We start from the raw sequence: 14049 nt of genomic DNA, 5'->3' as shown, positions 1-14049 counted from the left end.
GCTTGAATCCATCATCAAAGAAGAAATAGCGAGGCACCTAGAGAAGAATTATTTGATAGAGCAGACGCAGCACGGATTCGTTAAGGGGAAGTCGTGTTTGACAAATTTATTGGAATTCTATGAGGATGTGACTAGTGTGGTTGACAGAGGGGAACCGGTGGATGTGGTGTTTCTCGATGTTCAAAAGGCGTTTGATAAGGTGCACAAAAGGTTGCTTCAGAAGGTTAGGGGGCATGGAGTTGGGGGTAAGGTGTTAGCGTGGATAGAGGATTGGTTGTCTAATAGGAGGCAGAGAGTTGGTATCAATGGGTGCTATTCTGATTGGCGGTTGGGAATTAGTGGAGTGCCGCAGGGATCGGTGCTGGGGCCTCAGCTATTTACCATTTATGTCGATGATCTGGAGGAGGGGGCTGAGTGTAGGGTGATGAAATTTGCTGATGACACAAAGATGAGTGGAAAAACAAATTGTGCAGAGGGTGTGGAAAGTCTGCAGAGGGATCTAGATAGGCTGAGCGAGTGGGCGAGGACCTGGCAGATGGAGTACAATGTTAGCAAGTGTGAGGTTATCCACTTTGGCAGGAATAATAGTCGGAGGGATTACTATTTAAAGGGCGAAAAGCTGCAGCATGCTACGGTGCAGAGGGACCTGGGGGTCCTTGTGCATGAGTCGCAAAAACCCAGTCTGCAGGTGATCAGGAAGGCAAATTGGATGCTGGCCTTTATAGCGAGGGAGATAGAATATAAAAGCAGGGAGGTCTTGCTGCAACTGTACAGGGCACTGGTGAAGCCGCAGCTGGACTACTGTGTGCAGTTTTGGTCGCCGCACTTGCGCAAGGATATTTTGGCCTTGGCCTTGGAGGGAGTGCAGAGGAGGTTTACTAGGCTGATACCGGAGATGAGGGGGTTGGACTATGAAGAGAGCCTAAATAGACTCGGTCTGTACTCGTTGGAGTTTAGAAGGATGGGGGGTATCTTATAGAGACATATAAGATAATGAAGGGGATGGATAGGGTAGAGGAAGACAGATTCTTCCCACTCAGAAAGGACAACAGGACTAGAGGGCACAGCCTCAAGATAAGGGGGGGGGGGCGCACAGTTTTAGAACGGAGTTGAGGAGGAACTTCTTCACTCAAAGGGTGGTGAATCTCTGGAATTCTCTGCCCGTTGAAGTGGTGGAGGCTACCTCGCTAAATATATTTAAGAACGGATAGATAGGTTTTTGGTAGGCAAGGGAATTAAGGGTTATGGGGAGAAAATGGGAAAGTGGAACTGAACCACTTCAGATCAGCCATGATCTTATTGAATGGCGGGGCAGGCTCGAAGGGCTAGATGGCCTACTCCTGCTCCTACTACTTATGTTCTTATGTACCTTTCCTGTCATAAAATGTTCTAAAACACTTCTCAGGAGTTTGTGTAAAACAAAATGTGGCTGCTCCTTGTTTAGCATGCGTTCCCAAAAAAAGCATGCTAAATGAACATGCTGTTTTTGGGTGCATGTTTTCCAAAACAATGTGTGTAATAAGGTGGGTCATAATCTTGATCTGCATTTTTTGTTTAAAAGCTTGGGCTGCCTTGAATTTAACTGGCCCAAAAGTTCTCTTGCTAACTTTCTACTTGCCTCCCTAACTTGTTACTTACTGACTCTCCTGCTTGCTTCCCCTTTTGACGTGTAGGCTGCTTCACTCTCTGACCTTCCACTCAACACTAACTTCTTCCTTCTCTGACCCTCCTGCTTGCCCCTCTCTACCCTCTCTGCTCACAGCCTCTCCTAATTACCACTCATGCCAATCAACACACCTCTTCTCACCTGCACCCTTCCCCTCTTGCCACCACTCTTGCACATTCAGTCACTGACTCCCTCCTTCTTGCTACCGCTCTCCTGACCCTCCCTTTATGTGGCTGTCCCTCTCCTGCACCGTCACTTTCAGCGGGGTGCAAGAGAGGGGCAGCAAACAAAGTGATGAGTGGGAAGCAGTGAAGTTTAGGAAAGAGGCGGATGAATGGAAGGGTCACAAGAAGGAAGAAATATTGGGAATATTGACTATGACCTTTGTCAGGACTGCTGTGTCAGATAACTGTTCCTCCATCCACAGATGCTACCAGACTTTTTCCAGAACTTTGTTTTTATTGCAGATCTTCAGCATCAGCACTTTTTTTTAATATGATCATTTGTATGAAAACATGAACTTTGTTATTTGTTCACCTTGGAAATTAAAGCAGTGTGATAAAACTCGAGCTTTTCATTTTATCTCTCACAGGTTCAAGACTGGCCAGATCAATGGTGATTTGCTCATTTACCATGTGCTCCTAACTTTGAAGCCATATTATGCCAAGCCATACGAGATTGTTGTGGACCTTACCCATGCAGGGCCTAGCAATCGCTTCAAAACAGACTTTCTCTCTAAATGGTTTGTTGTTTTTCCTGGTGCTGCCTACGAGAATGTGGCAGCTGTCTATATCTACAATTGTAACTCTTGGGTTAGAGAATACACAAAATATCATGAACGGCTTCTGACTGGACTTAAGGGAAGCAAAAAACTGGTCTTCATTGACTCACCTGGGAAACTTGCAGAACACATTGAATCAGACCACCAGAAGCTTCCTGCTGCTACTCTAGCTCTGGAAGAGGACCTGAAAGTCTTTCACAATGCTCTAAAGCTGGCTCACAAGGACACTAAAGTTTCCATCAAGGTGGGAAGTTTTTTTCCAAATGTCAAAAACCTGCCTTAATAGGAGGACTTAAGGGGATCAGGGTTATGGAGGAGGAGAATAGGGATGAAAAAAATATCAGCCTTCAATGAATGGTGGAGCACTTCTGCTCCTATGCCTTATGGTCTTATTTGATCCCAAGTGTCTAAAGTTAGATGATATTGTACGAAACTAAGTAGAGCCACAGAAATTCACAACTTCTTTCATTCCTCCATGGAATGAGAATGTCACTAGCAGGGTCAGCATCTGTTACCCATCCCTAATTGCCTTCAGAAGACGATGGTGAGCTGCTGCCTTGAACTGCTGCAGTCCGCCTATTGTAGGTGCACCTACGATGCTGTTAGGAAGGGTGTTTCAGGTTTGTGACACGGCAACAGTGAAGGCAGTATGACATCAATCCAAGTCAGGATGGTGTGCAACTTGGAAGGCCATATGCAGTATTGATGTTCCCATACATCTGGTGCCCTTAGTCTTCTGGATGGTTTGGTTGCAGGTTGAGAAGGTGCTGCTCAGTGAGTTTCTGCATTCATTGCATTGTGCGTATGATGCCAGTGGAGGAGTGAATAATGATTAAACTTATGGATGGGGTGCTGATTAAGCAAGCTGTTTTGACCTGGTGGTATTGAGCTTGTTGAGTGTTGTTGAAGTTTGTACTCATCCAAGCAAGTGGACTGTATTTCATCACATTCCTGATTGTGCCTGATCAATGATGGGCAGGCTTGGAAGAGTTAAGAGGGGAGTTACTAAACTGTTTGAGTGGTGCATTGAGTGGGTGGAAAATCCAGAAGCAAAATGCCACTGAAATCTTCATTGTCAAATATGGGAGAAACTATAGAATGACGATCATCTATGATGACTATCATCATCACAGAATCCCTACAGTGCAGAAGGAGGCCATTCATCTGTTAGATTTCAAAGTTGATTGGGTTTGTTTAAATTTTAAAACAGGAGTATTTTATTTAAGAAAGGTTCAAAGTTAACTTGAGCAAAAATGGTCATTTCTGAACCACCCCAATGAGCTATATGGTAGGATCTTGACAACCTGCCCACCACCTACATTAAAATATGTGTTTGTGGAAGTGTAATATAGCTGCGTGGATTAAAGACCCTCATAAAACAAAATCAACACAGTCAAACTTGGTTTCCTTGCATCGAGTAAAATCAGAAAAGGAGTTTATTGTATAATAGCATAGATTCAGTTAATAGCACTTCCAACATCTGATTTAGAAATTTGAGTTTTCACATATGACTCCAGGACGTGAATTAATGCTCTACGTTAACACTGCTTGTTGTACTGAATGGTTGAGGTAAACAGAGTTTCCATGACGCTATTTGAGTTTGGGTGAGTAAATCTGCATTATCAAAACCATTTTTCATTGTATTTGTGAATCTAGATTGTTTATGTACAATTTGATCAGTTTTTAGCCTCTCCTCTTTTGCCATGACCTCAGAGCTATCATCTCTGTTTTACAGAAAATGTTTTTTTAGTACTTCTACCATACCTTCTGCCGCCATGCATGGACACTGTTTTGTGGTCCTTTATTAACCCCTTCTTTCACGACCGTTAACTACTTAAGTGCCTGTGGGAGACTTCTGAGTTCCCTTTTATATTAGCTGCAAGGCTCTGCTTGTACTCTTTATGGCTCTCTTTTTTGCAGTTGAACCTTTTTATGTTCAACCTTGTCCTCACTATACTATCAATCATACATCAGTCATTGCACCCTTTTTCAGTTTCATCCTACTTCCTATCTTGTTTATCGTTTAAGTAGTTCTGGCTTTGTTTACCCTACCTTTCCCCCACATAGGAATGTATCTTGACTGTACGTGAACCATCTCCTTGTTGTTCCATTGCAGGCCTGTCTGCCAGTCTTCGATTGCAATTTACCTGGGCCAGTCTCACCCTATTGAAACTGGTCTCCCTTCAAATTCTGTATTTTTGCTCTGGATTGTTCTAATCATAAACCTTTTACGATGATCACCGTTCCTTAAATGTTCCTCTATTGACACTTGATCCACTTGATTTACCTCATTCTCGAGAATCAGATCCAATAACGCTTGGGTTAGAAATATAGTGATCAAGAAAATTCTCCTGAGTGCCACATCAGTAACTCTTCCCCATGTCTACCCTTTATACCATTACCAGTGCACAGTTATGTTTACCACTTCAGCAGCAGCATCTTTGGTAAAGACAGATGCAAAGATATAATTTAGTAACTATTCCATGCCCTCTGCCTCAATGTGTAGATTCCCTTTTTGTTTCTAATTTATTTGTAACCAAATATTAACCATGGTAAAGAAGCAATCTACAGCAATCAACTTGGCAATTGAAAAAATGCACATAAAGTCCCCCATTATAGTGACTGTATAATTCTCACACCTCTAATTTCCTTGCTAATTTGTTCCTCTATGTCTTTCCCATTAGATGGTGGCCTACAGAATACATACAGTAGTATAATGGTATCACTACTGTTTCTTAACTATAACTAAATAGATTCTGTCCTTGACCCTCTCCAGACATCTCTCTCTCTCCAGCATTGTCATTTTCTTAATCAAATCTATTGCCCTGGTTCCTTTTATTCTGTATCTTTTCTGAGTCTTGTATCCAGGATTATTCACTACTCACTCATTTACTTTTTTGAGCCAGGTTTCCATTATTGTCAAAGCATTATATTCTCACATGGCTATTTGTATCTAAAACTCACCAACCTCCGCTGTGTTCTCTGATCTCTGGCTCTCCTGTAATACTTTATCTTAAAAGAAAATCTACCTTTTGGCAGTCTTGTAATGACCTTGGTTGTTCTAATTAACTGAGACACGTAATAAAAATCTCCTCCTCCCCCTAATATTTCTGTTTATAATGATGGTAGATAGCTGACTTCTCATCGTAACTCTATTTAAAAATAATTCTGCCCTAAAATAAATGCTTTGATATATGTTGCATTGTTTGTGCTCCTGTGAATTTTATCGATGCCCTTTCTCCTTTTAAATTAGGTGGGTTCCACAGCAGTTCAGGTGACATCAGCAGAGCGGACACGGGTCCTTGGCCAGTCTGTGTTTTTGAATGACATTTACTATGCTTCAGAAATCGAGGAAATCTGCCTGGTGGATGAAAGCCAGTTCACATTAACTATTGCCAATCAAGGCACACCACTGACATTCATGCACCAAGAATGTGAGGCAATAGTGCAATCTATTATCCACATAAGGACGCGTTGGGAATTATCACAACCGGACTCTATTCCCCAGCACACCAAAATACGACCAAAGGATGTTCCAGGAACATTGCTAAACATAGCACTTCTCAACCTTGGGAGCTCAGATCCAAGCTTACGGTATGGTTTATCTCCTTTTTATATTTTATTATTAGTATGATTGAAAATTCTAACACACAGCACCTTGAATTTGATGTGGATTTTTTTTAAAAAATGTTTTTATTGCAAGTTTTCCTTTTTATCCAAAATGAAACAAATCCCAAAAATCTTGTACAATTCAGAGTAATCATTATTCCACATAAAGATACAGAAAAGACGAGTAAATATTCAGAAAACGATTTCAATTATCAAGCATTGTTGTAGTCAATGTCTCCTCTTGTATGGGGGTGAATCTCAGGATAAAACCATAAACACATGGCCCCATGGTGCACACTCTCCTCTGCAGGATAACATAGAACATTACAGCGCAGAACAGGCCCTTCGGCCCACGATGTTGCGCCGACCAATTAAGAGAAAAGCAATGACCCTCTAACTTAAACCAATCCCTTTCCATCCATAAACCTATCCACGGACCTCTTAAACGCCCCCAAACTAGGCGCATCTACAACTGCAGCAGGCAGGGCATTCCATTCCCCCACCACCCTCTGGGTAAAGAACCTACCTCTGACATCCGTCCCATAACTACCACCCCTTAATTTAAAGCTATGTCCCCTCGTGCTAGCTTTCTCCATCCGAGGAAAAAGGCTATCACTGTCCACCCTATCTATACCTCTAATCATCTTGTATGTTTCAATAAGGTCTCCTCTTAGCCGCCATCTTTCCAACGAAAACAACCCCAAATCCCTCAGTCTCTCCTCATAGGACCTTCCCTCCATACCAGGCAACATCCTGGTAAACCTCCTCTGCACCCCCTCCAATGCCTCCACATCCTTCCTATAATGTGGGGACCAGAACTGTACACAATACTCCAAGTGCGGCCGCACCAGAGTTTTGTACAGTTGCAACATGACGTTGCGGCTCCTAAATTCAATCCCCCTACCAATAAACGCCAACAGGGGCAAAGCTACACAATGTACGTGATTCGTTACGGGATAATATACAACCAGGGCCTAACTCAACATCCCCAGAACCTCCAAGCAACAAAAGGGTAACCCAGAAGAAGGGGAATGCTAAGAAATGGCGGAGGTGATAGTGGATGCCGTGGTGGTTATTTTCCAGACGTCGCTGGATTCCGGGGAAGTGCTGGAGGATTGGAAAACGGCTAATGTTATGCCGTTGTTTAAGAAGGGTGCCAGGCAAAAGGCGGGGAATTATAGGCCGGTTAGTTTAACGTCTGTGGTAGGTAAAATGTTAGAATCTGTCATTAAGGAGGAAATTGCGAGGCATCTTGAAGGGAATTGCTTGATAGAGCAGGCGCAGCACGGTTTCATTAAAGGGAAGTCGTGTCTGACAAATTTACTGGAGTTCTATGAGGATGTGTCTAGGGCAGTGGATAGAGGAGAGCCGGTGGATGTGGTCTTTCTAGATTTTCAGAAGGCGTTTGACAAAGTACCTCACAAGAGGTTATTGCAGAAGGTCAAGGGACATGGAGTTGGGGGTAGGGTGTTAGTGTGGATAGAGGATTGGTTGTCAAATAGGAGGCAGAGAGTGGGGGTCAACGGGTGCTATTCGGATTGGCGGATGGTAACTAGTGGAGTGCCCCAGGGGTCGGTGCTGGGGCCTCAGCTTTTTACCATTTATATAGATGATCTGGAGGAGGAACCGAGTGTAGGGTGTCGAAATTTGCTGATGACACCAAGATTGGGGGAACGGCAAATTGTGCGGAGGGTGTGGAGAGTCTGCAGCAGGATCTAGATAGGCTGGGCGAATGGGCCAGGAAATGGCAAATGGAATTTAATGTTGGCAAGTGTGAGGTGGTCCACTTTGGTAGGAAGGACTATTACTTACGTGGCGAAAAACTGCAGCAGGCGACGGTGCAGAGGGACCTCGGGGTCCTTGTGCATGAGTCGCAAAAACCCAGCTTGCAGGTGCAGCAGGTGGTCAGGAAGGCGAATGGGATGCTGGCCTTCGTAGCGAAGGGGATTGAATATAAAAGTAGGGAGGTCTTGCTGCAGCTGTATAGGGCATTGGTGAGGCCGCAGCTGGAGTACTGTGTGCAGTTTTGGGCGCCGCACCTGCGCAAAGATATTTTGGCCTTGGAGGGAGTGCAGAGGAGGTTTACTAGGCTGATACCGGAGTTGAGGGGGTTGAGCTATGAGGAGAGGCTGAATAAACTGGGCTTGTACTCGTTAGAGTTTAGAAGAATGAGGGGAGATTTCATTGAGACGTATAAGATGATGAATGGGATGGATAGGATAGAGGTGGAAAGACTCTTCCCGTTCAAAAAAGACAGTAGGACTAGGGGGCACAGCCTCAAGATAAAAGGGGGGCGGTTTAGAACAGAGTTGAGGAGGAACTTCTTCACTCAAAGGGTGGTGAATCTCTGGAATTCTCTGCCCGTTGAAGTGGTGGAGGCTGCCTCGCTAAATATTTTTAAGACGCGGGTTGATGGGTTTTTGATAGGAGAAGGGATTAAGGGTTATGGGGAGAGAGCGGGAAAGTGGAACTGAGCAGCGACAGATCAGCCATGATCTTATTGAATGGTGGGGCAGGCTCGAAGGGCTGGATGGCCTACTCCTGCTCCTATTTCTTATGTTCTTATACTGCCATCAATACAACGTCGCTTGGCAGTGTACGTGCCCCTATACAGGAACCAATAAGCCTAGGCTCAGAACACAACAAACCTCCCTCCTCTCCAGCCATATCAGAGACACTGATTGGGCTATCATCACCATTAAACCATTTTCCAGCAAGGAAATCCTACTGCCAAAGAGAAGAAGAATCGTTAAGACACCCATCCATGGGGTACCTCGGGGAGAGATACGACTCTCCCCCTCCTTGATAAAATAAGGAAAACCCTGTTGAATTAACTATAACAAATCAGCCTGCATCAGCACCCAACCCATCCGGATAAAGAAAGGAAATCCCAAAGAGAGAGGAGCATCAGAATTATCCAATAGATCCAAACATTTTTCAGCATACACTTTCACAGAAAAGATACTAGGAACAAAACAGCACAACCTCCCAAAAAACAGGACATTGCCCCAGCCCAGGGGAGCCCAAACTCCAAGGAGGTGGATAGACTGGAAGTCTTGCATAAGACCACTTGGAAGAGGGTGACTCGCTTCTCCAATAAGTTTAATCTCCAACTGTAGAAATACTCCCAAAAATGCTGACCCGAAGCACCCAGATGTGCACTCGGGCCCTGCAGCCGACTGCTTACTACACCCCCAAGGAAACCAAGTCTCGAGCAGGAGAGCAATTCAGAAGTTCCCCAAAAACGAATGTCTTTGGGGGAGGCAACCTACTCCCCTGCCCAACATACCCTCCACAAGACCTGGGTTAATACAACCACTATTGCCCTAACTTACTCAACAACACATTAGAGTCAGTGCCAACAAACCAAAAATACTCACATCATTCTTACACATCGAACAAAGCAAACTACCCATCTCTGGACAACCCAGAGGTGCCATTTAGGCCCTGCCATCATTGAGATTTGACCCATTTCCCCTTGTTAGAGAAACCCTAACAAACAGGGTAATATGCCCACTTACATTCCATGAGCCAAGTAATCAAATAAGCACTGTTGGTACCTGTGTAGCCAAGTCAAAACAGAGGACCAAGCTAGGATATCTAAGGATTAGCCAACCAGCCCTGGGCGTTCACAAGCGCATAATTCCTCCACTCCACTAACAACAGATAAGCAAAGGACAAAAAAACACCCAGTCTTTTCCAAAATACATGCCCTTCATAAGAAACAGGCAAGGATTCCTTAATTCCAAAATAATGAAAATACAAAAGAAAATTGCAACCCTAATAGTTCTAATGAGGACTTATAAGGCCATTGATAAAGTGGCCATAGTCCCAGTTGACCAAGGTTGCTCTCCTCTTAAAGGGGGAGTGCTGACTGATGGTGATCCTGAGAATCACCACACCTCAGGCGAGGGGCAAGGTTCAGAAGGCCAGCCCTTCATGAATAACCCCATGAATAACGCCATACCAACCATCTCTGTACCAAACCACCCTGCTGTGGCAAAACTCATCTTGAAAAATAAAGTGAAGGATACTAAAAATTGTACTCGGTCTAAATGCAAGGAGTATAGTACGTAGAAAAAAACAGGAAAATTTTGCACAGCCGTCATGTCATACAACCAACTCAGCATGTTCCCCAATGGAAAGAAGGAAACCTAGAAACAATCCCCAGGCAAGGAAAGATCTTCGTACTGCAAACACTGAAACCCAAGATTTAGTATTTGACAGAGAGCCAGAAACAGGGTAGGCCAACCCTCACTCCTTCCCACCCATCCTACTCAGGCTGACCCTTCTCCCCCACCCTATTCCTCTGGTACTAGTCATCAAAAATAAGATTGAAAGCAAACAGCAATGCACAATAGACTACAGCCAAATGTGTTAAATGTTAACAAATTATTATTCCACTCTGAAATATCTAGCTTTCATTAACTGAACAGCATTTGTGCTTGGCTGCATAAAACTGTAATGAAGCCCCAACCCAATCAGTGGCAAAAATCAGTTTCTAAAATAAACTGTTTCTTGACTGGAAATAGACGGTTTTGAAGGGAGGTTCTGTGCAATCCTTTCCCTCCAGTTCCCACATCCTGTGATTGACATCACGAGACCAATGGCAGAATTCAGTACCATAAGAAACCTTGCCTCTTTCTTTAACATTTCATTACTTCAAGTTAGAATCTTAATCACTTGAGTCTTAATCACCAGACATACTGAAGGTGTGCGTTCTCCCCCTCATGCATGGATAAGCAAATAGATTTTTCTCTGCCCTACCACTGCAAAAGCTACCCATCAGGGTCTGTACCTTTCACCCAGCCCCAGCTTTAGGGTTGCCAACCTTCTCTGAATGGCTGACAATCTCGTGAAATTGACATCTGTCTTCTGGTGGCTATTGAAAACAATCAGGGAAATTTTAAAGTTTTATTTTAAGCAAATAAATTAATGTGCACAATAATGCATACACCAAAGCTCATTGTTCATTGTAAAACAGTGCTGTGATGACGTGACGTATGTGCCAATGTGATAGTATAAGACATATTAGTACTGACATTGCTCGCGCAATGCATATTGCACTCACTAAAGCCAGTTTTTCCCTGTCAAGTAGGTGAAAGCTCATACATGTAGAGAAGAATATTCATTAGTTTGTTTCATGGTCAGAGGTTGCTTCTTAAGCTGCCTTGTACCTATTAAATGTTCTGGTAAATCCCGCAGCAGTCGTGGCAAATGAGCTGTAGAAGTAATTCCAAGTCATGGAGTGGCACCTGTCATATCGCTGGCTGCTGATTTGCTGGCTTGGAGAACTACTCAGCAGTTGCCCCTGGAGTGAGTGCAGTGTGAGCAGGCGGAGGAGTCAGCATGCCTGCAGGAAGCAGGGTGGGGTACGAGGCCATGGTCCCAAGAATGGAGCATGTGTTCGCAGCTCACTCCCTGCTTGTCACGAGTGGAAACACGAAGTCAAACAGCTGCAATTCTGCCCCATCCTACACCAACTGATAGGTTGCTGAGGAGCAAGGCAAAAGCTGGACCATGACACCCAGCACTTCTGGCACATTCCTTCCTGGGCTGCAGCCAAAAGTGAGCTCCGCTGCATTTCCATGGCTAGGAATCACTGCTGAGCTGCAGTTGATGAGGCAAGCAAGACTCTGTGTCTGGAACCGTCTGGCTACAGCCTACTGGCACTGAACCACCTCACAATTCAACTAACTAAGGCAAAATCTCATACCTGTGATGATCTGCTAAATTCTTAAATCTTTTTTCAAATTTCTGCCTTTGAAACAATCCTAATGTCGCTGTGAAATCCTTCAGTGAATCTCAGGCAAACTGAGTTGGGGCAGTTATGTCTCTCTGTCCAGTGGCTCTGTTTTTTTTAGTGGATCCCCATTGTGAAATAGACCCACTTTCCTAAAGTCAGGCTTCCTCTGATATCTCCTCTGCCAATATCTCCAAGAATATGACCAGTCAAGAGTTGGCAACTTTTCTTTTATTCATTCGTGGGACATGGACATCGCTGGCTGGCCACCATTTATTGCACATCACTAGTTGCCTGAAGGCAGCTGAGAATCAACCACATTGCTGTGGCTAAGGAGTCACATGTCGGCCAGACCAGGCAAGGCCAGCAGATTTCCTTCCCTAAAGGACGTCAGTGAACCAGGTGGGTTTTTTCCGACAATTGACAATGGTTTCATGGTCACCAGTAAACTCTTAATTCCAGATACTTTTTATTGAATTCAAATTCCAACATCTGCCATGGCGGGATCTGAACATGGGTCCCCTGAATTGAGCTTTTGGATTAATGAACTCAGGGTAATACCACTAGGCCATCACCTCCCCAATATATTCTCCTTCCAGCAACTAAACTGAATAGTCCCAATGAGAAAAGTGATATGAATTTTATCCTGTTAGGCTATTCCAGCTGATAATGTAGTTGATGTATAATGTTTCAGTGCTGCCTCAGCAACTGGATGTAAGTGGCATGAATGAAGTGAAAAGTGATCTGTGTTGGGTAGGCAGGGTTGGAAACCTTTAGAAAAAAAATCGAGGTTGTACGTATTACCTTTTGAACAAGCTCCCCCACAGCCTCATCATAAGAGATTATAAATCCAGAAACACTCCCACTTGTGTCATAGAGTAGAACCCATACAGTGCAGAAGGAGGCCATTTGGCCCATCAAGTCTGTACTGACAACAGTCCCACCCAGGCCCTATCCTCATAACCCCAAGCATTTTTCCTTGCCAGTCCCCCTGAAACTAAGGGGCAATTTAGCATGGTCAATCCACCGAACCTGAACACCTTTGGATTGTGGGAGGAAACCCACGCAGACACGGAGAATGTGCAGACTCCACACAGACTGTGACCCAAGCCGGGAATCGAACCCAGGTCACTGGCACTGTGAGGCAGCAGTACTAACCACTATGCCACCAGGCTACCCCATTGAATGGCAGAGCAAGCTTGAGGGGTGAAATGGTAGATGTTTGCCTGAGTTAAGCCCAAACCTATAAGAAGGGAGAAGAAATGGACTGGAATTGAAAACTATGGCAGGGGGGATATTAATTGAGAAAACAAGATGAAATAGAATTGATGCCCAGTAATTTTATTCTACTTTTTCATTCTATTTGAATCAGTTGACAGGTGTTTCTGCACCTGATCTGATACTGCATAATACTGCTTCCCACAGCAGACGAGTAACTTAAGTTGGCTTCTCAATGTGCTCTTGTTTTACATTTAAAGCCCATATCAGGGGCTGCAGTCTGTGTATTCGTGGACCAGCAATGTTGAAAAGTTCAAAATATGTTGATTAAGTCAAGAGGTGCAAATTAGGTTTAGCCAGAAGCTCAGGCTGTTCAAAGTTGCAAATGGAAAGTCTGATGTTTTAATATTTTGTTGCAATGAGTATATCAGTGCTGAGAGGAAATACCCTCCCTTGCTGTTAGTTAATCTCGAAACTATAATCTACAGTGGTGATAAAAGTTCATCTGAAAAGATTGAGTAGGTGTAGATGTGTTTTTTTTTACCAACACTATATTGACTGATTCATCACAATGTAAAATGTTAGTGGCCACTCCAAAAATTAACCTGTTTTATGCGTTAATGAAAATAAAGGGAACACCAGATCATAATCATGTGTACTTGTTTTACTGTTGCCATTACAAGAATTATTGTGAAGCAAGTTTTTGTTCCTATCATTTATGGGATGTGGATGTCTCTGACTAGGCCAGCATTTTTTTGCCCCATCCTTAATTGCCCTCAAACTGAGTGGCTTGCTAGGCCATTTCGGAAAGCATTTGAGTGTCAACCATATTACTGCAGTTCTGGAGTCACATGTAGGCCAGGGAAGGGCAGCAGATTAAAGAGCTGATGTTTCGAGTCCAGATGACCCAAGGGTCATTTGGACTCAATGTAAGCTCTTTTCTCTCCTTACAGATGCTGCCAGACATGCTGAGATTTTTCAGCGATTTCTGTTTCGGTTTCGGTTTCAGATTCCAGCATCCGCAGTAATTTG

General features: G+C 43.9%; 1 protein-coding gene across 16 annotated transcripts in view; it reads left to right on the top strand.

Annotated features, from left to right (window-relative positions):
* Positions 1–14049, top strand: part of LOC145357267 (neurofibromin) — a 324662-nt gene that overhangs the window by 231645 nt on the left and 78968 nt on the right. For all 16 annotated transcript variants that reach the window (XR_013889280.1, XM_080210466.1, XM_080210464.1 and 13 more), the window contains 2 exons: positions 2259–2691; positions 5701–6041. Coding sequence is in view for 15 of the 16 variants with exons in the window: in XM_080210466.1 (XP_080066592.1) it covers positions 2259–2691; positions 5701–6041 (774 nt within the window). In the remaining variant the exon portion in view is untranslated. The remainder of the gene's footprint in view (positions 1–2258; positions 2692–5700; positions 6042–14049) is intronic.

Source organism: Carcharhinus amblyrhynchos, chromosome 23 (assembly GCF_965287045.1).
Source record: "Carcharhinus amblyrhynchos chromosome 23, sCarAmb.v2.hapA, whole genome shotgun sequence".
NCBI classification, from domain to species: Eukaryota; Metazoa; Chordata; class Chondrichthyes; order Carcharhiniformes; family Carcharhinidae; genus Carcharhinus; species Carcharhinus amblyrhynchos.
Note: the sequence above shows the minus strand (reverse complement) of the source record. Positions and strands in the feature narration are given on the sequence as shown.